Below are 20,699 nucleotides of genomic sequence, written 5' to 3'. Positions count from 1 at the left end.
GGCTGTCGAAATATTAGTTGTGCTATATCTTTTCCTGGCCAGTGATCAAAAATATATATTAATCAAATTATTGCTTGTCGTAATATGTGATTGTCTTAAAATTTCTATCCCGAGTGGTGTTGAGTGACTGAAAGTATGCAAATGGCATTAAGCACTGTTGTACAATATCAGTTGCTGGATACCTAATGGGGTCTTTTCATTATTGTTTTTCATCATCTATCTTGTCAGCAGATTTGGGAATCATATACGTATTTTATTGCAGATTACGGTACAAAGATACAGTATGTGAATAATTTGCAAGTGGTCGTTTTGGAGTTAGGCGTCACTGCTATGAAGGGTGGTGAACGATCTTGCGTTCTGCTTTTCAGTCACTCTCTGATGACTGCCACCTTTGTACTGTACCGGAGAAGCCAAGATGGCTGCAAGCAATTATTTTGGCTTCACGCATGCCACCGGTCCCCAGTACAGGTAATTCATATTCAGTCAAATACACTTAAGTCTTTGTAACGGGTCGTTGTCGTGGAAGGAGTTGTTTGTTAAAGCTTTCAAACGGCGCTCTGCTGACACAAGATACTTTCAGCCGCTAAAATAAGCTGCGTTAGCTAGCCGAGTTCATGCTCTCTTACTGCAATCAGTCCGTCGCATGCTGACTTGATTAAATGTCACGTTGAAAAAGTGTGCGTGAAGTACAAAGTGTCAAAGCTGTTACAGTCTGCAGTTGACTGAAAATAAGTTGACTAGTAGTTAAATGGCCTGGGTGTGAGCTGTCTTCGCCCCAGGGTCAACCACTTATGTTTGGAATAATATCGAACAGGATAACACCACGGCAGCAGTGGCGGGTTCGATCTATTTGTGGTTGACTACGTACGTGCTGATGAAAAATAATGAACATGAGGTCAGTGCGGCTCAGTCAGTCATGTAATGCCGAAACAATGGATGATGATGGCTTAAAATAATTTACGTTATTGTTAAAGCGAAGAAAACTTAAATAGCAAATAAAACGACTTGTTGGAATGCGTTGACATGATGGTTTTCACCGTCCGAGTCGTGAGCATTCAAACCCACAAACCTAAGGATGACAAGTTGATAAAGTTGATGGATTGATTAATGGCTGAAAAAGGTATTACAAAGTGTTCATATTGTTCCTTCTCAATGTTCTGACCAAACTGTTTCTTCCAGCACCCAGCCCCCCCTGGCTTACACACATCCCTCGACAGCCACCTACAGCATCCAGCAGGCTCCCGCTGTGCCTCTTGCCGTGACCGCTTCTTATTCTCCGGTCACAGTTCAGGCAGCCCAGCCTGTCGTTAGTGCTCCTTACGCCAGCTATCAGAGCCACCAGCCCACTCAGGACTACGCTTATAGGCCGGCAGACCCCCCAGCGGTCCCGCATCCCACCACCACGCCCCAAACATATCAGGTGTACTCAGACACGGTGAGCTCATGTTTCGGTGCTGTTTCCTGCATTGCTTTGTGTGTGTCTTTTTTTTAATTAAATACAAGAACAAATCAATGCGGACTTTGTATCAATCTGTGGTGGTGAAGAAGAAGCTGAGCCAAAAAGCAAAGCTCTCAATCTACCGGTCGATCTACGTCCCAACCCTCAGCTATGGCTTGTGTCCGAAAGAACGAGATCCCGGATGCAAGCGACCGAAATGAGCTTTCTCCGTAGGGCGTCCGGGCTCTCCCTTAGAGATAAGGTGAGAAGCTCGGTCATCCGGGAGGAGCTCAAAGTCGAGCCGCTTCTCCTCCACATCGAGAGGAGCCAGATGAGGTGGCTCGGGCATCTGATTAGGATGCCCCCAGGACGCCTCCCTGGTGAGGTGTTCTGAGCATGCCCCACTGGCAGGAGACCCCGGGGACGACCCAGGACACGCTGGAGAGACTATGTCTCCCAGCTGGCCTGGGAACGCCTCGGGATCCGCCAGGACGAGCTAGAAGAAGAGAGGGAAGTCTGGGCTTCCCTACTGAAGCTGCTGTCCCCGCGACCCGACCCGGGATAAGCGGCAGAAGATGGATGGATGGATGGATGGATGGAGTACAAATCAAACACTGTGATTTTGTTATAATCTTAGTGACACACATCTTAGATGCTTCAATTTGAGTTAGTATCAAGTCATTTGAACTGCTTAATTTTCCAGTATTCTTTTTGAAGTCACTTTGTTCTCAAATGTATTTGACATCATTTTAAGGCCTAATAACAGAGATTGTCACTCACATTATCACACATTTGATATAAATGTGTCCCCAATAGGTTTTTGTTTCACATTACTATGATGTCAATATTTCAAGAGATGTCTTTATTTTTTGTGAGCGGGTGGGGCACTACGTATCTGGATTTGATAATGTAAAACCTAAAGTCATTTCTGTTAATGTGTTGCTCTAATATGTTATTTATAGCAGGACAACTACAACTATGCCCGGCCTGCTGTTGTGACCACGTATGACAATAAACAGTACTATCAGACAAGTATCGCTTCAGCCCAGAGGAGTACAACTGACAATTACTACCAAACCGGTGAGACATTTCTAATTTAGCGCTCACATTTAAAATGTTCATAATGACACAGCAAACCCTCAATTATTGACCTTTGAATTTGAGCCCTCCTTAAAAAAACAGCTAATTTCCTAAATTGTCAATGAGTGTGGATTGTATCCTTTGTGTTAAAGGTGGTTCACTTAATTGAATTTAGTTTGACAACTCGGTGGACAATAATTCTACCATTACAGAGGCAATCCTGACCAAATTTGACCGATACTATCAGAGAGCTACGTGTCAGAGTGCTATGTATCTTACTGCAATGCTTCTAATATTTTGCTCCTCCCATTCTTGCAAAGGTGACTGTAAGTTCACATCATTCAACTTGTATTTTTAGGTCACATGATGCACGGTGTTCATGGTACCAATTAAATGCTCACCCTGTCAAACACTTTGACAGGAAACCCTAAAAGATCCATCGGGCGTATCTGATATCGCAACGGCCTTCTCACTGCCTCCTCTGCTCTTTCAGTCGGAGTGAAGCGTGCGTACACTCCAGCCCCCACCACTGGGTACAGCCACCCGCCTCCTGCTCAGAGGCAGGCAACAACTTTGAAGCCACTGACACCGAGCAACTTGGTGTCCAACACCTACAACATCTACCCGCCGTCCAGCACCGCACAGCAACCACAACCATCTGTTTCATCCTACACCCTTGGCTCCACCTTCAGCTCCACTACTTCAGTTCCCTCCTTCTCAGGTGATAGTCAACACCGATCGGACAAGGATGAGGTTTTCAAATCCACATCCGATTCATCCTTAACATTTTTTAATTGGTAATCTTAAATGAAATGATGAAATGCTAATTGATGTTTTAGTTTTTTGTGATTACAGATTTTTATTTTCCCAAGTTATTTGTATGCATTTTAGGCATCTCTAACACAGTCTCTACAAAATTAACTTACTTACACACCTTGAAAAATTGCATACATTTGAACTCTGACACCACTTTCACCAATCCCCATGAAATTTGGAAGGAGATGTCTATCATAGCTGGATTCAGTCGTAAGACTCTAGGACTCATGCCCAAAGTGTAACCACAATTTGGATTTTTTTCAGTTCTCACCTTTGCTTTTTTGTAACTTGCATCTTTATTTTTACAACATATAACACCATTTGAAATTGAACATTTGAATACAGAATGCCTTGTGACCAATTTGTACAACAACATCCTTTTGTAACTGTGCAAATTATTCAACAAGGAAAACAACCAATCAACCCATCAACAAAAATAAAAACAACAACAACAACAAGAAAGAAAAAGAAAATAGTGACAAGTTACCCCTATTTTGGATTTATATTCGTGAGCTATCTTGACTGTCTCAATTTGTGGTGTCATTCATTCATTCCTTTCATCACTTTGCTGCTGTGAAATGTAAATGTCTCCACTGTGAGACTAGTAAAGGCAAATCCAATCCAATTCATTCATTCATTCATGTGATTGTTTTTATATTCATCCCATTTTCCCTATCTTGTTTTAAACTTCCCTACTTGGACCATCAATATGTGTGTGAATCTATCCAACTCAAATATCTCTTCCACTATTTCCGAGCCATTGGTCCTTTGTTGGTGGGTCAGTTTTAAACCATTTTCTTGTTATGGCTTTCTTGCTAGCTATCAGCAACACTTTTATCAAGTACTCATCTCTTGTTTGCACGTTTTTTTTAATGTATGTTAGCTAGATACATCACCAAGTTGGTCTTTGGTATTTCGTCGCCAATTATCTTCTTCAGTTCTCTCCAAACTTCTTCCCAATAACCTTTAAACTTTTGACATTTCCAAAATATGTGTGCGTGATCTACATTTCTTTCCTGTCCACATAGCCGCCAGCATTCTTTCTGTCCTGGTTTGTATTTCCCGGTCACCTCCAGGGTCGTAAAAAGTCTTGTGATATTCTCTCCAATGTCTCAAAGTGGTTGTTGCTTGTTGTATTTTGCACATATTTGACCATTCTTCCTCTGTAATGTTGGTTTGAAGTTCCTTTTCCCATTTCTCTTTTATGTACAGAGTTGAGTTCCCCCTGTTCAACAGGAGTCCTTTGTAAAGGGACGAGATTACATACTTTATTTTTCCCTCCTTTATACGCATCCATCATTATCTGTATATCATTATTACCATTTCTTTTAGTTGATGTATTCATTTTTATTGCTTTTGTATAGTAGTCCCTTACTTGTAGATATCGGTGCCTTGATTTTCTTCCAAAGATGACCCTGCGACTTATACTCCCATATACCTTATACACCGGAAAATACGGTACATGTATTTTTATGCAAGCATCGCACTCAGGTACAGTACTTTGTTAAACTTTAAATTTCTCACAATCAACATAATCCATAAATCCATTTATTGAATTATACCCATTCCTGCCACATACAATTTTTCGACTTTATTTTAACCAAATGAAGAGGAAAACTAATAATAAGAAAACCATCAAACTCTACGTCTGTGTAAGCGCTCAGTCGTGCAGGAGTGGTCCATCGATGAAAAGGTTTGTTGAGCCGTCATCTGTACTTTTTTTTGAAGGTGTCGAAACATCCGACACCTTCAAAAAAAGTACAGATGACGGCGGAAGAAACCTTTTCATCCATCAAACTCAATGTTACTAACACACACTTGCAATAGCAGTTTGAGTGAGTCTATTCCCATGTCATGAGATTAAATAAAAAAGCTGTCTCAAAATGTGCTTTAAATTTGGTATGTGGAGATGAATAATGAGGTTTTATTTCGTTACTCAGATAAGAGGTGAATGATAGATCCGATTGGCAGTTTGCTGAAGGTTCATTCATTTATTTGCACTTTTTCCTGGCTCGGTTTCATCTTCTTTTGATGTAAAAGGTCTTCTCGTGCCTGTTAACATTCCTTCCTGTGCTTCTTGCTTCCCCACAGGCCTCAGCTACCCGAACTATGATTCAACCGGCTACAGCGCCACATCTGCCGCCACCTATTACCAGTCGGCCCAGCAGACTTTGTCCCAGCCTCAGCAGCAGCAGCTACAGCAGCAGCGGCTTCCCCCATCCCAAGAGCCTCAAAAACTGCAAGCCCCCAAGCAACTGACAAGTGCATCTTGGAGCAATCCCGGCAGCAACATGGTGACGAGCTCGGTGGGGAGCGTGTACAAAAAGCCGGCATTTCATTCGAACAAACTGCAGAAGCCCAGAGGCCCTGTCAGGCAGCCCCAACTTCATTACTGTGACATTTGCAAAATAAGCTGCGCAGGTCCTCAGGTGAGATGCTCAAATGTTGCGTGTTTGTTAAAGAAGACAAATTTTAAATGTTTTATGCTCTCTATGACACCTATTCATTTTTTACATTAGTTGATGGTCTTGAGCTTTTTTTGAACACTTGTTCTTATTGAATCAGACCTACCGAGAGCACCTGGAGGGTCAGAAACATAAGAAGAAAGAGGCAACTCTGAAGACTGGCAGTGAGGTGGGGGCCTGCAATGGGCCCAAAAGGGTCCAGACTCACCTACGATGTGAATTGTGTGACGTGTCCTGCACTGGAGTTGATGCCTACGCCGCACACATCCGTGGCTCCAAACACCAAAAGGTTAGTGCAGCTGTTGCGGTTCTTTGTTTGAATTTGAAACAAAACGCCTGTCAACATGCTTCACCATGTTGATTTATTCATGGGATCTTCCATCCGTGCTACTATATATTGTATCAACCTACATTGTCAGGAAGAAAATATAAATATCCGCTAATTCTATCTGTGTTTCTGTGTCTTTCTAAAGGTGGTAAAACTGCACACCAAGTTGGGGAAGCCTATCCCCTCCACTGAGCCCATGTTGGTGAACTCTGCATCAGTCGTCACAACATCAGCGCCTGCCAAAAACGTGACTACCAACGTGGCTTCAACTGTTACTGCTGCACCCAAACCAACTGTAACCACTGCGGCTAAAGCAGTAGCAACAGTCAAGAAACTCACTCCATCCAAAACAGCTTTCATTTGTAAGTTTTGAAGCCGCTCTTTCCATTTTTTTTGTTCACAATAAATAACTTTATTTTGAACATACACTTGGTGAGTATAGTTTTGCTTTTTTGAATGTTGCTGTGCCGATGACCAGTTTGTGTTTGGCAGCCTTTGACTGAGCATCTTCATCTTTATAATTCATAGAGTTGCTTGTTCTGTAGCCACAAGGGGGCATAAGCCAGTCTCTTCTTGTGCCGGTCCCAAGCCCGGATAAATACAGGGGGTTGTGTCAGGAAGGGCATCCGACGTAAAAGCTTGGTCAAAACAAACGCGAATCAAACCTCTGAAGATGGAGGACACTGATTCACGGTGGCCACCCCTTGAAGGGAAAAGCCGAAAGGAAAAGAACATTTTCTCTTCCTGTTCTTTTCCTGTTAAAATATTTGAAGATTTTGTCTTTTGGCGAGGTGTAATTCAACCTATCACATGTGTGTGTCGCCATTCACACTTTCACGAATTGATTTGCTAAAATAACCGAAATGTGTGCTGATTTTTACAGTAAGAAAGCTTGCATACATTCATTAGTGTAATGTACATTATTATGGTGAGTCAATCTATTAAGATACAGTGACATATTGGTTTACGAACTTAATTGGTTCCCAGACGGAGTGTGTAAGGCGAAAAGTGTGTATCGCAAAATTTAATTTCCCATAGGCAGTGTCTGAAAAATCCCAGTAATTGTTGCTTGTAGTTTTTATTTTTTATTTTTTAATTTGCTGTGCCAATGACCATTTTGTGTTTGGGAGCCTTTTACTGAGCAAGTTGCTTGTTCTGTAGCCACAAAGGGACATAAGTCTTCTTGTGCCGGTCCCAAGCCCGGATAAATACAGAGTGTTGTGTCAGGAAGGGCACCCGATGTAAAAGCTTGGCCAAAACAAACATGCGGATCAAACCTCTAAAGATGGAGGACACTGATTTGCTGTGGCGACCCCTTCAAGGGAAAAGCCGAAAGGAAAAGAAGACATTATGGCACAGATATATTGAACCCAGTGTCTTATTTGTGTTCCACAGAACCATCATAACAAAAAAGTTAAGCTACTGCACATACTAATATTCTGCACTTCAGTTAGACATACATGTCATGAAGGTTATTTTAAGCTTTGTTTAAGCTTTGATGTTATCCTCTGACCTCTTTTACAGCCAATCAGCCAGCTAGCACTCCTGCAGCCGTGACAGCGGCGCCCCCTGTGGCATTAGCAGTGAAAGTAGAAGAGGAGGATTATTGCCAGGTCATGGGCCAGGGGGACATTCAGCCAGTTGGGAATGACTATGTGGAGAAGGTGAGCCAGGAAAACCAATTAAAACTTTGTTTGCAAAAGGTTTCAATTTATTTTGTGCAGCAAATGACCATCATTATGTTTTTCAGGTGCTTAACACTGATGGCAAAATCATTCGATTCCACTGTAAATTATGTGACTGCAGCTTTAATGACCCAAATGCGAAAGACATGCACCTAAAAGGAAGAAGGCACAGACTGCAGTACAAGGTAAATACGTTTTCCAATAAATGTCAATACATTTCCAATAAATCTTCTATCATCTTTTTTTTTTTTGCTGCAGAGGAAAGTGAACCCGCAGCTCCCAATCGAGATCAGACCCAGTAACCGACCCAGAAAGTTGCAGGAGAATACATTGAAGAAGCACAGGACAATGCTGAAGAGACCGCAAGACGATGAGCAGCTCTGGCACATAGAGAGGAGGTCAGGATGGTTTAAAAAATGTTTATTTTTAAATGCGGATGTCCCGAACGGACTTACTGTAAGTTACCCTTCTGCCATAAAATGCTTATCATATTTTACGAGACCTGTGATTAGGATATTGCTATAGTTTTCGGTGTAAATGAAAGTCTTCATTCACATTTCTCACTACTTGTGCACGCAGGCGATATGAGGACGACATCTACTGGAGAAGAAGGGAGGATGAGCAATTGTACTGGGAGGAGCAGAGACGCAGAATGGCACCCCCACCTCTCATGAGCCGCCCGGGTATGCCTGTGCCCCCTCTGCTGGTGAGTTTTGCTCAAGCAGGTTCCTCATCACTGCCCTGTACCTCTTTCTCCCTTGTGTTGAATTAATGACAAGAGTGCTTTCATGCTTTTGTGTCAGTTGTGTGTGCGGCGGCCCGACTCGCCCGACGACCGTCTTGTGATGGCCAAACACGGCACCATTTACCCTCGGGAGGAAGAGCTGCAGGCTATTCAGAGGATTGTGTCCCACTCTGAGCGAGCACTGAAGATGGTTTCAGATCATCTATTTGAAAAGAACATCACTACTGCTTCTGCTAAGAGTGAGGACCCAAAAAGGTACAAATTTAGAAGTCAGGTCATCTAGCGCATACACAAATGACATTGAAGAGTGAACTTTGTCAGAGTTCTGTTCCGACATTAATTGGAATAGTCTCCAAATCGACTTAAACTGAGGCTGTGGGTAAATTGGAAAAGTTAACATATAATGCGAGTTACTTGATTTCTGAGCGAGTTACTTGATTTCTGACTGAGGAGAACTATGCCAAAGGGCACCAAAACAACACTCCCTCAACAAAACCAAAGCCTGCAAAATAGTATAAATCCAAATGGCATACAAGCTATCGAGTTTTTGCCTTTGTCCTTGATAGCGCTGCAAACTCAGAGCGCCTGCTCAGAGGTGTGATGCGGGTAGGCATCCTCGCCAAAGGTCTGCTCCTTCGGGGTGACACAAATGTTCATCTCATCCTGCTGACTTCTAAAAAACCCACCATCTCTTTACTGAAGAACATTGCTAAGCAGTTGCCCAAGGAACTGGCGGTAAGAAAATTTCACTTGTGAATCACAATGTGCATTGATTTTTTTTTTTGCAAATAAAGGAGCACCACTGGATGAATCCTGACAAACATGAGAAAACATTTTTCCCCCTCAGCACTTTGCAGGATTATGCATTTTCTAGCTTTCTATTGACTAAAATGTTCGGTACTGTAGAATTTCATAATGAAAGCATTATACTGTACAGGTCTGTACCAGTGCTATGCCAAAGCAGCAAGATCGTCTACTAAGTTTAACATTCTAGGAGACCTGAAAGTTTTGATTCTTAATGAACTGGGCTGCTTCTTTCAACACAGGTTTCTCTCATATTCCAAATTAGTGTTTATCCTCCTGAAGAAAGACTTCAGGGTTTTAGTCACTGTTATTGATGGTGATAGAAGTAAAACATCCCTTTAAACTGTGTCACAGTGAATAAATTAACAATTGAAGACAATAGTATGCCTTTATAAGTAGTGGTGACATCACTACAAATTGAGGCTTTAGAGAGAAACCCAATTTCTGTCTGAATGTCCACTTGAAGACAGAAAGTCACAAGTCAATGACGTGTTCAAATAAGCTTGCCCCTCCTGCTGTAAATGTAACGCTTAATCCACTGATCTTTAGATGCACTGCCTGGTTATGACACCTGAATCCTACAGAGTGAGATATGGGGTTTTATAAATTGTTCATGTCCCTCCCCTAAATATTATTTTTGTAAATATATTGTCAAGAGAATTGTATTTTCAGCGGCTTTAAAAAAATGAGAAAAAAACAATTGCCCTGTACTTTTGCCTTTGAAGGCTCATTACCCCCCCCCCCCCCCACATATGTACCCCATCTCCTCTGTAGTGAGTAATTCCAAGTGTCCTTTTAACCGGCAGACATTTTCTGAAGATCAGTATACGGTGCAGGCTCATCCAGAGAAGGCCAGCGTCATCATATTGTCGATCAAGGAGCCCATAATGCAGGTGACCGTTTCTCTCACCTCGCCGCTCATGAGGGACGACCCTGCTGCTGAGACGGACAAGCAGGCAGGAGGAAAAGAGGCTGAGAAAGGTTAGAGAAGCCAAAGCTTTAGTAGCAGAGAAGCACACCCTGGCACTGTATCTAAAACACTCACAGTATCACCCCAACCTTGCAATACGCCTCCCAACCCCCCGCCGCCCTTACGGCTCGATAATTTGCACCCAATAGTTGCCCAGATTTTAGCTGGATTGGGTGTGATTTACAATCAAGCTTTGTTTTCACTAGCCAACCCTAAAAAGGAAAGTCGCACTAATTTGTCCCAATATTTTCCATCACTACTTTTTTTTTTTTTTGCAGCCGCACAAAGCCCCACAGCCCCAAAAATATTTTGTTTACTTTCCTTCACGTCAAAAGCCGGGGCTCTCCGACCTTTCTGTGCCACTAGGGTGTATGTTGTGCCCCCCGCCCACATACACACACCTTCCAAAATGTGACAAAACCAAATGCTGATTAACTCATTCACTGCAAGACGCAGTGTCAGTTTTTTTTGTCATTTTTACTCAAATTGCATGACCTGCAGATTATTGAGTTTTAGGACTACATAAACATTTAATGCAGCGTAAGAAAGCTTAGATTCTATTCTTTTGTTAGAAAAAAGTTAATTCCTAAATTATATTGGTCTGGAGTCATCCAAGCTTGAAATGGGGGCAGCTACACAAAATACAATACAATACAAAACATACATATTGATTTATAGAGCACTTTAACAACAGCTGAAGCTGTAACAAAGCGCTAACAGGGACAAAAGGCAAATGCTGCCCTCTCGTGGAAGGGAAAAACATTACCAGAGGTCTGACCAGCGGTTTATCAGCACCCCCAGCAAGACAACCAAAACCCGAACAAATTCGGGAATGGCTCTGCAGGTGATGCTTTTCAATTCCCGAATAAATTCGGGAATGGCAGTGAATGAGTTAATTGGCCGTCATAAAACCGCCTGCCTGTTGCCAAATACTTCTGCCCACATTGTTTGCAGTATTTCCAGTTTTGTTCCATTAATACACCTGAGCCATGACCCTGCTACCTTGGAGGTGACGTCTTCACCCCAGTCGTTTTCCTCCTGCTGTCATAATGATACATTCTCAGCCTTGAGGAGTTTGGGTGTTTTCCTCACAATCATCTGTATTCATTCAATCACTGCATTTGTTCATTGGCAAAGTAAGCCTCTGCCTTTGTGACCTTCCACATTCAACATTGTAGTGAATTTGAAGACCATGTTGTGGTGTAAACACTCTTGATCTGTGTTTCTTTGCGTGTTTTTCTTTGAAGGAAGCATGGTACAGGTGTTTTTGATGGCTGCTATCATTCATTTTCTGTTGCTGATCAAGGAGAGTTAATTGTTGAACAGATCACCTCGATGTGACACTGCTGTCAAGGCCACACCCATACCACTAAGCTTGGGAAAATGACAGCAACAAGCATCCCGTATTCAATGAGCTTTGTGGAGTGACAAATAAGTTAATGTTGTTTTGCCTTTTGAATATGGGTCATTTATTCTCGATGGAATGATGATTTAGACTTCAGAGATGTGGCTTTGTTTTCTTCATATAGGTTGAAAAGTGACCATATCAGTATTTTTCTAATAGCATTAGATGTTTTGCAAAAATGCCTTCCATTTATTCATGAACTATTTTCCTTACCCGCTCGCTGGTTGAGCAGCGGCAGCCAGAAGCGCCAGCATGCACTCAAGCTTGTAATTCCTCTCCAAAGCATGACACCCATTGCTCATGTTAAATTGATCATAAACTGAGCCTTCTTTGTTTTAACGTTGTACGGAGAGGATATTTGGGAGTTAATACCATCTACAAACATTTAATGCTCTCCGGACAGTAAAAAATGCACATTTCTGTTGTTTCATGTTTCAAAGAGTCAGAAATACAGTAAAGTCTCGTTATATCGATATTCTCGGGAGTCGGAAAAAATATCGATATAACCGGACTATCGATATATCCGATCCTGCGGCATGTAAATTTTCTCCTTGCGTTCATAGAAATAGTATCGTAATAAGCAGTACTATCGATATAACCGATATCGATATAATGAGACTTTACTGTAGTTTGGCTGAGGCTCCCTCAGTAAAGCAGCGGATGAAATGACACAAAAAAATTAAATACAGGGATCACAAAAAAAAATCCAAGACACAATGCAATCTGTAGCAATATAATATTGTACATGCATCTGCAGCTTGATAAACTGTTTCACAACATGCTCTGCTGGGCTGACAACAATATGAATTTAAAGGACCTGTGTGTCAGGCAGAATGGGCTTTATTACAAAAACAAAAACGGGGTGAAATGTGAGAATTCTTTGTGTGAAGGTTTTCTAATATTCAAATAGTCCTTCAGAATTGAAGCACCCAAAAAACACCCAAAACTATTACGGTGTCTTATAGTCAAGGCAGCATCAGAATCAGAAAGGCTTTCGTAGCCTTTCTGATTCTGATCTTGGGCAAGTGAATGTATCAAATCCCATTAAATGACATCCGATATGAACAGGATCATATTGAGATCATTGCCTTATATTTTACTCCTCACGTGGAACTCGAGAAGGCAGCGCAAATATTAGGAATCTTTCAATATGCGAAGTTCTGAATTTTCACCACTAGATGCCACTAAATCCTTCACGTTGGTCCTTTAAAGTTCAAAGTCCAGTTTTTTTTTTTCAAAAATGTTGGACATTTTTTTTGGGCTACGCATGTGCCTTTTTTTTCTTTTAAATTTGTTTCATTCACCTCCTCAAAACCAAGCAAAAACGGTGAAGCTTCTTCTTGACACTTGCATACTCTGACTGTTTCTCTCTCACTAACAAAATGGACCAAGCACATTTTAAAAGGAGCAGAGGGGAAATCTGGTCATGCGCGATACACGATTTCATTCCACATTTGGTTTATCAAGGACACGGCTACAACTTGCGGTTTATTTCTGCTGCTAATCATTAAACGTGCTTGTTTTCCCTATTAGATATTGATGAAAATGACCCACCTGATCTTCTGAATAAGAACACTTGTTTGGAACACTTGGCCGCACTCCGTCATGCTAAATGGTTTCAGGTAAAAATTTGCATGCATTTAAAGCACGATTTTTACCAGTTGTTTTCATCAACAATGATGGAATTAGTTCCTTTATGGAGCTTTTTTTCACGATGATAATGAGATGTCAATCAGCTGCATGTATTTTTACTATTTTGAATTAAAATTCAATAAAGATGAGACCATTTTTAGTTTTCGTCAACTACAAGTGAACCTATCATAAATAGGAATAACTCAAATGCGGCTAAATCTAATGGCCATTTTTATCCAAAGACTAAGACTAAATGTAAAATGGCTGCTGACTTATTTTGTCTCAAATTGAATATCACTCATCTCCATGTACGCTTCCTCTGAAGGCTCGTGCCAATGGATTGCAGTCGTGTGTCATCATCATTCGAGTCTTAAGAGATTTAGCCCAGCGAGTGCCCATCTGGGGGAAGATTCCAAGCTGGGTGAGTCCTTGCTGTAACTCAAAAAAAAGTTTACTGATTGTTTTGCAGTGTTCAAAATTGACAAGCATCAACCCACTCTTGCTTCTGTGGCCAGTGTAGACAAATATGTAGTTGTGATTGGTTACACATCGCGTGGTGTCATCGTGGTTGCGAGATCAGCCTCTTTGTTCTGTCATGGAGTCCCCCTCTCCAGATTTCCTGCGTGGAGTATCACTGATGACCAATAATCCACATCCTTTGTCTGTACCCAATTTTGGTATTTTCTCACAAAAAAAAATAAAAAATAAATCCTTCGGTCTCAGGCATTGGAACTGTTGGTGGAGAAGGTCATCAGCAGCGCAACTGGCCCACTTAGCCCGGGAGAAGCCTTGCGCAGGGTCCTGGCGTGCCTGGCCACAGGAATCTTACTCCCAGGTACATTGTTCCCCCACTGTGCTATGGTTCAATCTTTCGTATCTCCCACCTATACATTCAGGTTTATTTTATATTAATTTTCTATTTATTTATTTTAATTAAACAATTGCTTGTCATGCGTCTTTATGAGGGATATTTGATTTGGATTTGCCTTTATAAGTCTCGCAGTGGAGAAATGTACATTTCACAGCAGCAAAGTGATGAAAGGAATGAAAGTAGAAAAACAAAATACCACTGTTTTTCCAACAATGTCAATGCCAGTACAAGTACTTAACTCTGGACCTCTCCCAGATACCAAGTAACTGATGCCTTCGGTACCTTTGAGACATAGTTTCCATTAAACCAATCATAATAATGTCAGAATAATTATATGACCATTTTAACGAAAGCCCTTTCATTCATTTTTGTCAAAAGGCAAACCAGTCACTCTACAATATTGAATTTCAGTTCTAAACAAAACAAACTTCTGGTTTTGGATTCTTTTTAAAAATGAACAAAAAGTAAATCAATAAAAGTGCAAATTAAAACTCACAGCTTCAAATGATTATGTGAAGCGTGACACTTGGAACATTGGAAAATGCGGCTTGGGTGATGCAGCTGAAAAATGTATCACAATGTAAGATTTTCTTATCAAATGGTGTTGATATTTTTTTTCACCTATTTTTATTTGGCCAAAATGGCAAATGGAATTAAGGATGAAATACAAATATATTAGATTAGATAACCGTTATTGGTCTCACAATGGATACATTCACAATTCACAGCATGCAGAGTAAACTACTTGTACATCAGCCTCTCACAAAAATAATTTCAATCTCCAAATTTCCATCTCGTACCCAGGTCAACAACATATTTTAAACAAGTACAACTCATTTCATACTCATGGATTGATGAGCTTTGGTTCTCCAAAGGCGACACCTTCATGATTGTTCGTCCCCTTTTGTCAGATGGGACAGGGTTGTTGGACCCCTGTGAGAAAGAGCCAACCAATGCTTTAGAGAGCATGAAGCTTCAAGACAGGGAGGACTTAACTGCCAGTGCGCAGGTATAGTATACTTTCTCCCATGCATGCTTATTGTTGACAAACAAACCTGGTGATCTTTTCAATTTTGCTTCAGCATGCACTACGGCTGCTTGCCTTCCGTCAAATCCACCGGGTCCTTGGCATGGACTCCATGTCCATGACTAAAGCCGACGCTTGCACCCGCAAACGGAGACGGGACATCAGCGAAGCAATGGAAGGCGAGGGGGAAGGCGAAGTGAAAAAGGAAAAGAAGGTTGTGAGTGCTTGATGTCCAGAAGGGCAGCTTGCTATTTTAGGATCTGATTGAATGTCACTATTAAAAAAAAGAAAAAACACAGAACTGAATAAAATCAAGGTGGGTGACTTCTTGTAAAAAAAAAAAAAACAACTGAAACAAAAGTGTGACTCCTTTTTCCCTTATTTATGTATAAAGATGTTACAAGTGTTTAAACAGTAAAACCATATAGAGCCGATGATTTCATCATGACATTTAATTTCATTTTAACTGCAAATGAACTTCATTAATAATTTGTCACAATAGACAAACCACAGCTGTCAACTCCTTAAAAATGTCACTTGACAAAGGTTAGAGAAAACATGAAGAGAGAAACAAAATGTTTAAAAGGGATCATAATCATGATGGGAAATATGAGGCTTTATATACCTACCGGGTTCCAAAGTATCACAATTCCTTGCTGTAAACGATTATTCTGCAAGACAACAGAAGGTAAAGTAGAGACTCCTTAAAAAAGCCAACATACGACCACAATAATCAGTGGACGTCCAGCCTTTGATAATTCCTTTTGAAAACAAGGCACTGAAGAATGACCATTATGATATATCTTCTGTAAACAGCAATAGTTCCAAGTTAGCAGATGAGATGATTTGAAAACGTATGTCATGCCCTTGTGGTTATGAGCTCTTGTGCCCGCATGGTGCAGGCTGCAGTACGCTGAAGACTGCAGGAGAAAACATGACATCTTTTGACATGGGTGGCTCGGGGTGATTGTGTAAGTTTTGTTGAAAAGGTCTGTAAGATAGATTTTGTTTCAGTTGCAACTGTTTGGAATGTTACCAATGACCATTTTTTATTTTTTTTCCTCCCTTCTTTCATTTGAACTTAATTTTAGCCAAGTTGTTCACGAAATGAAGAAGTTTGTGTTGTTCATGATTTTATGCCATTGTAAATAAAAAAAATGTGGAGCAGAATCTCCATGTGACTAATTGTGTCATATGTCAGACGATACACATTTAAGAAAATATTGAGGAACTGCTGTGATAGAGACACGGACGGGAATGCATCTTTGGCCAGTATGTCCTCTCCTCACTTGTGATGGACAATGTCCCAGCAGAATCAGATGACATTTAATTCCTCAGCAAGCTACCTTCCACATCAGGTAATAAAACATTTTTGACAAAAGAGACTGAAATAGCTCTTTCCTTCTTTTTACCAATTATTCTTCTTATTTGCTAGGTGCTCAACCGAAATTCCAAACCTGACCTATTCATATCAAAGGTAGGTTTCTCTATTTTTTTTTTTATGCTAACAAAATATCCCATTAAACATTATCACATCTAATATCCATAGTGGTATAGCTGTCTGTTTTTGAGAGAAAAAAATGTACATATAATTTTGACATCAGATTACAGCATTGCTGACAAAATTGCACATGCAGTGTGACCACCTGTTTCAACAAATATTTTTTTCCTTTTTTTACTGCACTAAGAACATTAGACCTGAAAAATGTAAGACATTACAAGAGCTGTATCAAAATGATTTCATTACACCTACTAAAATGCTTTTTGTGCTTGTAGTTTAGCCATGACGTGCATCGAGAGCTTTTTGTAGCAAGATATGAAAGACACTTTTTTGACTCTGTTGAGATTACCAAATGATACGATTATCCTGGTATATGAAAAATAGTCTAGAACCGTGGGGTCATGTGACTTTTTTTGAGCATGTTTTCATTTGTTAAGGAAATGTACAAATTTGTGTTGCGCGTACATTTGGTCCTATCACATCCATAACTGATACGAACATAAGTCACTCACAACACTTGAAAAAACAAATTGTGAGTGAACCAACCCTTCCACTTGATAATCTGCAGATGAGTTGCACAACAGGTACACAATGTGTTGCCAAGGGAGACCGCAGGAAGCCCAAACCTGGAGAGCTTTTGTACCACAAAGGAGACACACTCACTATTGTCGCTATGACCACGGTAAAAAGCACATCATTGAACCTTTTTTTTTTTTTTTTTTTTTTTTTCAAATAGCTACCTCATCCGGGCTGAAGAATTCTGGACTAGTTGAAGTTTGTGGAGATGTTTCTGAGTGACACCAAGGAGAAGTGAATTGCAATAGTTTATCTGGGAGGTGACAAGACTATGAACAAGGCAAGATAGGAGTGGTGTGAAGGGTGAGTGACGGGCGTAGACCATTCATATTGCGTAGGTGGAAGTACGCATATCGGGTTACGTTATTTATATGGGAGTGGAAAGATAGTGTGCTGTCAAGGATGACACCCAGGCTCTTGACCTGATGGGAGGGAGAAATGGTCGAATTGTCAATAGTGAGAGAGAAACTGTTAGCTTTGCATAAGGTGGATTTGGTACCAACGAGGAGAATTTCAGTTTTTTCACTGTTAAGTTTGAGGAAGTTATTGGTAAACCAGGATTTAATTTCACAGTGTGATGTCACAGCCCAGGCTTTCCTGCAGGAGGCCACAGTGATGACGTGAGTCTGGAGACGTCCATTTCTATTCCCATCAAACATTTTCTAGCTCAATTTCATCAGAGTAAATTCACTGCAGAGCGCCTTTTTAACCACAGAGAAATTTTCCCGCCCATTGTTTAAACATGGTGTGTTTGATTGGCTCCTTCCAAGGAAGCTACAACATTAAAACTTGGTGCGCATGCTGGGGGTCATTCTGCACAAAGGCCTTCTCACCTCATGGCAAAGGTGTGTCCAACAATGCCACTCAAAACATTAACTTAATCCTCGCTGCAGTCTTTTCTTGTACTTTTTATTGTCGATGATTGAATAAGAATTTTTGTTGCTGGGAAATCTTGCAAACTTCCTCAGGACGAGAGGATCATTCGTTGGCTCTGTGCAGCGTCTTTGCTTTGCGCTAGAAGTTATATCAACGATTGCGTGTATGTGTACATGTATGTAGTAAACAGGCAGATTTGAAAAGTCTTTCCGTGCATTTCAGAGTATGTTACGTGTCTTTAGCTATGTGTGTGAAGGAATGGCGTACCTGGAATCCGAGAAGCTGGTCCACAGAGACCTGGCGGCCCACAACGTCCTGCTCTCAACGACGACGTGACCAAGGTCAGCGACTTTGGGCTGACGAGAGCGGTTTCCAGGGTATCAGATGACCACCGTGCCACAATACCCGTCCGCTGGAGAGCCCCTGAAGCCACATTCTGAGGGGTGTATATTTTGACCCTTATCTGTACGTTAAAAGGGCAATCACAACATTAGAAACACCTGTTTAAAATTGCATTTTCTGTAGCTCTATCTCTTGTTTCTATTTATTATTGTATTGTATTTATAATTGTATTTTATTTATTATTGTATCTATGCATGTCTGTGACTGTAAAGGGTCCTTGAGAGCTTTGAAAGGCGCTAGAAATAAAATGTATTATTATTATTATTATTATTATTATTATTATTATTATTGTTATCATTCTATTGTCCCTCGTCTTTCCATCCATTCATCCATTCTGTTGTTTTAGCATTTGGCCATTTTATTTTGGAGGAATGATGTTTCCCCATCCGCAAAGATGCTGACAAATTAGGTCAAGCTAAATAAATAATTCAGATATAAATTTGGTATATGGAATAAAAATAAAAGTTATGTGTAAGTGAACCGAACTTGGTCTGTGTTTTGATTAGTTCTCGGCCTTGATAACCAGTGACGTGCGGTGAGGTTCATGGCTGGTGAGGCACTGACGTCATCACAGTCAGATTTACAAACATATGAACTCCACAGAGTAGTTTCTTCACCATTTGATTGGCAACAGTTAACGTGTTTTGTTTAAAATGTCATGTCAGCATTCTTTATATACTGTATACAAACTAGCATAGAAAAAAAATAATTAAGAAAACATTATCGTGTTACCTTTACTTATAAATGAAGTCCAAGTCTCTCTGTCTCCATGAAGATCACTGCCAGTGAAGAAAGTCGTCCTTGATCAGTCTTGTTCCGACTGTGTGTTTTCAGTCTTTTTAGTGCTGAGAATGACCGCTCCACTGACGCTGTAGTTGCTGGAACAGTGAGCACGAGCTGGAGCAACTTTGTCGCTTCAGGAAGAGTTTCAATGAGATCCTTCTTGGCCAAAAAGCTGAGAAGCTGTCCAGGAGATTTACATCCATCCCTCACCGTTTGTGAGCTATACAGTCTGGTGTTGTTCCTCCTTTAATTATTATCTCCTTCTTCGATTAAAAGTCCAGTTTAGAAAATTCTTTCAATTTAGATATGTAATCCTCCATTCTGAAAATAAGGCGAAGCAACACGAAAAAATGACTGGATGGTTGCACTTAACATGCTAACTGTTTACTGTAGCTTGTTCTCACTAATTCTATTATTGTGCAGCCGAGGAGTCGCAAGAAGAATCTCTGGAATCACCAGCGCCCCCTGTCATGAGGCAGGAGAACTGTGTGCCTCACCTACGCACACAGTTTTGCTAGAAATAAAATAAACACTGTAGTACAGTGTTTATAATGTACAGTCAATGTACATTATATATACCAGCTAAACTGTAGAAATTTAGTTAATATACTAAAAGCTTTTGAACACTTTAATAGCGAACACTTCAATGCGGTCTCACTGCAGAGCAAGCCAGCACAGTTAGCATAGTGATTGCGCAATCCATCTCAGCCAGCTGCTGCCTCACCGCTCGTCTACTTAGTATTTGAACGCTAAATGTAAAAATTCAGCGATTTTGAAAAAAAAAACAAATCCAAAAATGGTAAAGTTAAATGGAAAAGAATGTTAAAGTACAAATCACTAAATAAATATAACCGTTTAATTTATTTTGTCATTTGATATTTCCATGATGACAGGTGAGGCACAGCCTCACCTGCCTCCCCTGAATGCACGTCACTGTTGATAACCTACGGCATGCAATGCAATGTTATTTTGTTGCTGGCCCACAAACTGCTTCACTCGAGGACTCGACAGAAAATGAAGTCCTTTATTGCTGGATTGTTGTCACATTGGATGAGCGCGGTGAGGAGATTTAAGTCAGTGTAAGCTCAGTGTTTGTCTCTGTCCCACGAGATGCAAACCCAAATTGAGGCTTCAATCTCCTCACCCAATGAACCGGCGTCCTGTTGCATTGCTTCAATCTGCTCTGTGTTTTACATTTTGCTTTCCTCAAGACCCATAATGGGATGACCTGCCATTTTCTACACAAGGATTTACTGTAAACCAAATGTAAAAATTATGATAATAATAATAATAAA

At 40.7% G+C, this 20,699-nt stretch overlaps 2 protein-coding genes across 5 annotated transcripts; both read left to right on the top strand.

Annotated features, from left to right (window-relative positions):
* The first annotated feature begins 365 nt into the window (after positions 1–365).
* Positions 366–18,581, top strand: zfr2 (zinc finger RNA binding protein 2). Of its 4 annotated transcripts, XR_016115551.1 has the most exons (22): positions 366–468; positions 1,180–1,435; positions 2,401–2,518; positions 3,012–3,239; positions 5,426–5,763; positions 5,900–6,088; positions 6,273–6,489; positions 7,652–7,791; positions 7,878–7,997; positions 8,071–8,210; positions 8,392–8,518; positions 8,616–8,812; positions 9,124–9,292; positions 10,168–10,342; positions 13,270–13,358; positions 13,694–13,789; positions 14,092–14,203; positions 15,151–15,248; positions 15,322–16,624; positions 16,702–16,743; positions 17,504–17,646; positions 18,462–18,581. XR_016115551.1 is itself a non-coding variant. In XM_089000902.1 (19 exons), exons 1-19 carry the CDS (start codon positions 416–418, stop codon positions 15,493–15,495), a joined length of 3,036 nt encoding a protein of 1,011 aa, XP_088857028.1. In that variant the 5' UTR covers positions 366–415; the 3' UTR covers positions 15,496–16,690. The 4 variants fall into 4 exon arrangements, 1 of the variants encoding a protein (XP_088857028.1); XR_016115552.1 differs by having other exon boundaries at positions 2,404–2,518; positions 17,504–18,550; XR_016115550.1 differs by lacking the exon at positions 18,462–18,581 and having other exon boundaries at positions 17,504–18,196.
* Positions 16,800–19,075, top strand: matk (megakaryocyte-associated tyrosine kinase). Its single transcript, XM_089001065.1, is given in 5 exon segments — positions 16,800–17,485; positions 18,130–18,190; positions 18,275–18,361; positions 18,464–18,541; positions 18,544–19,075. Coding segments are annotated over 5 exon segments (492 nt in total). The 5' UTR covers positions 16,800–17,335; the 3' UTR covers positions 18,660–19,075.
* Positions 19,076–20,699: the final 1,624 nt, after the last annotated feature.

Source organism: Hippocampus bargibanti, linkage group LG07 (assembly GCF_051943395.1).
Source record: "Hippocampus bargibanti isolate YZ-2025 linkage group LG07, ASM5194339v1, whole genome shotgun sequence".
In the NCBI taxonomy this organism is placed as follows: domain Eukaryota; kingdom Metazoa; phylum Chordata; class Actinopteri; order Syngnathiformes; family Syngnathidae; genus Hippocampus; species Hippocampus bargibanti.
This window is presented reverse-complemented; position numbering and strand designations above follow the sequence as displayed.

Coding starts and splice junctions, on each gene's coding strand:
- zfr2 (XM_089000902.1), top strand. CDS start 416: ATGGCTGCAAGCAATTATTTTGGCTTCACGCATGCCACCGGTCCCCAG. Junction 2,519..3,011: donor TGACAATTACTACCAAACCG/GTGAGACATTTC, acceptor CTGCTCTTTCAG/TCGGAGTGAAGCGTGCGTAC. Junction 5,764..5,899: donor TAAGCTGCGCAGGTCCTCAG/GTGAGATGCTCA, acceptor TTATTGAATCAG/ACCTACCGAGAGCACCTGGA.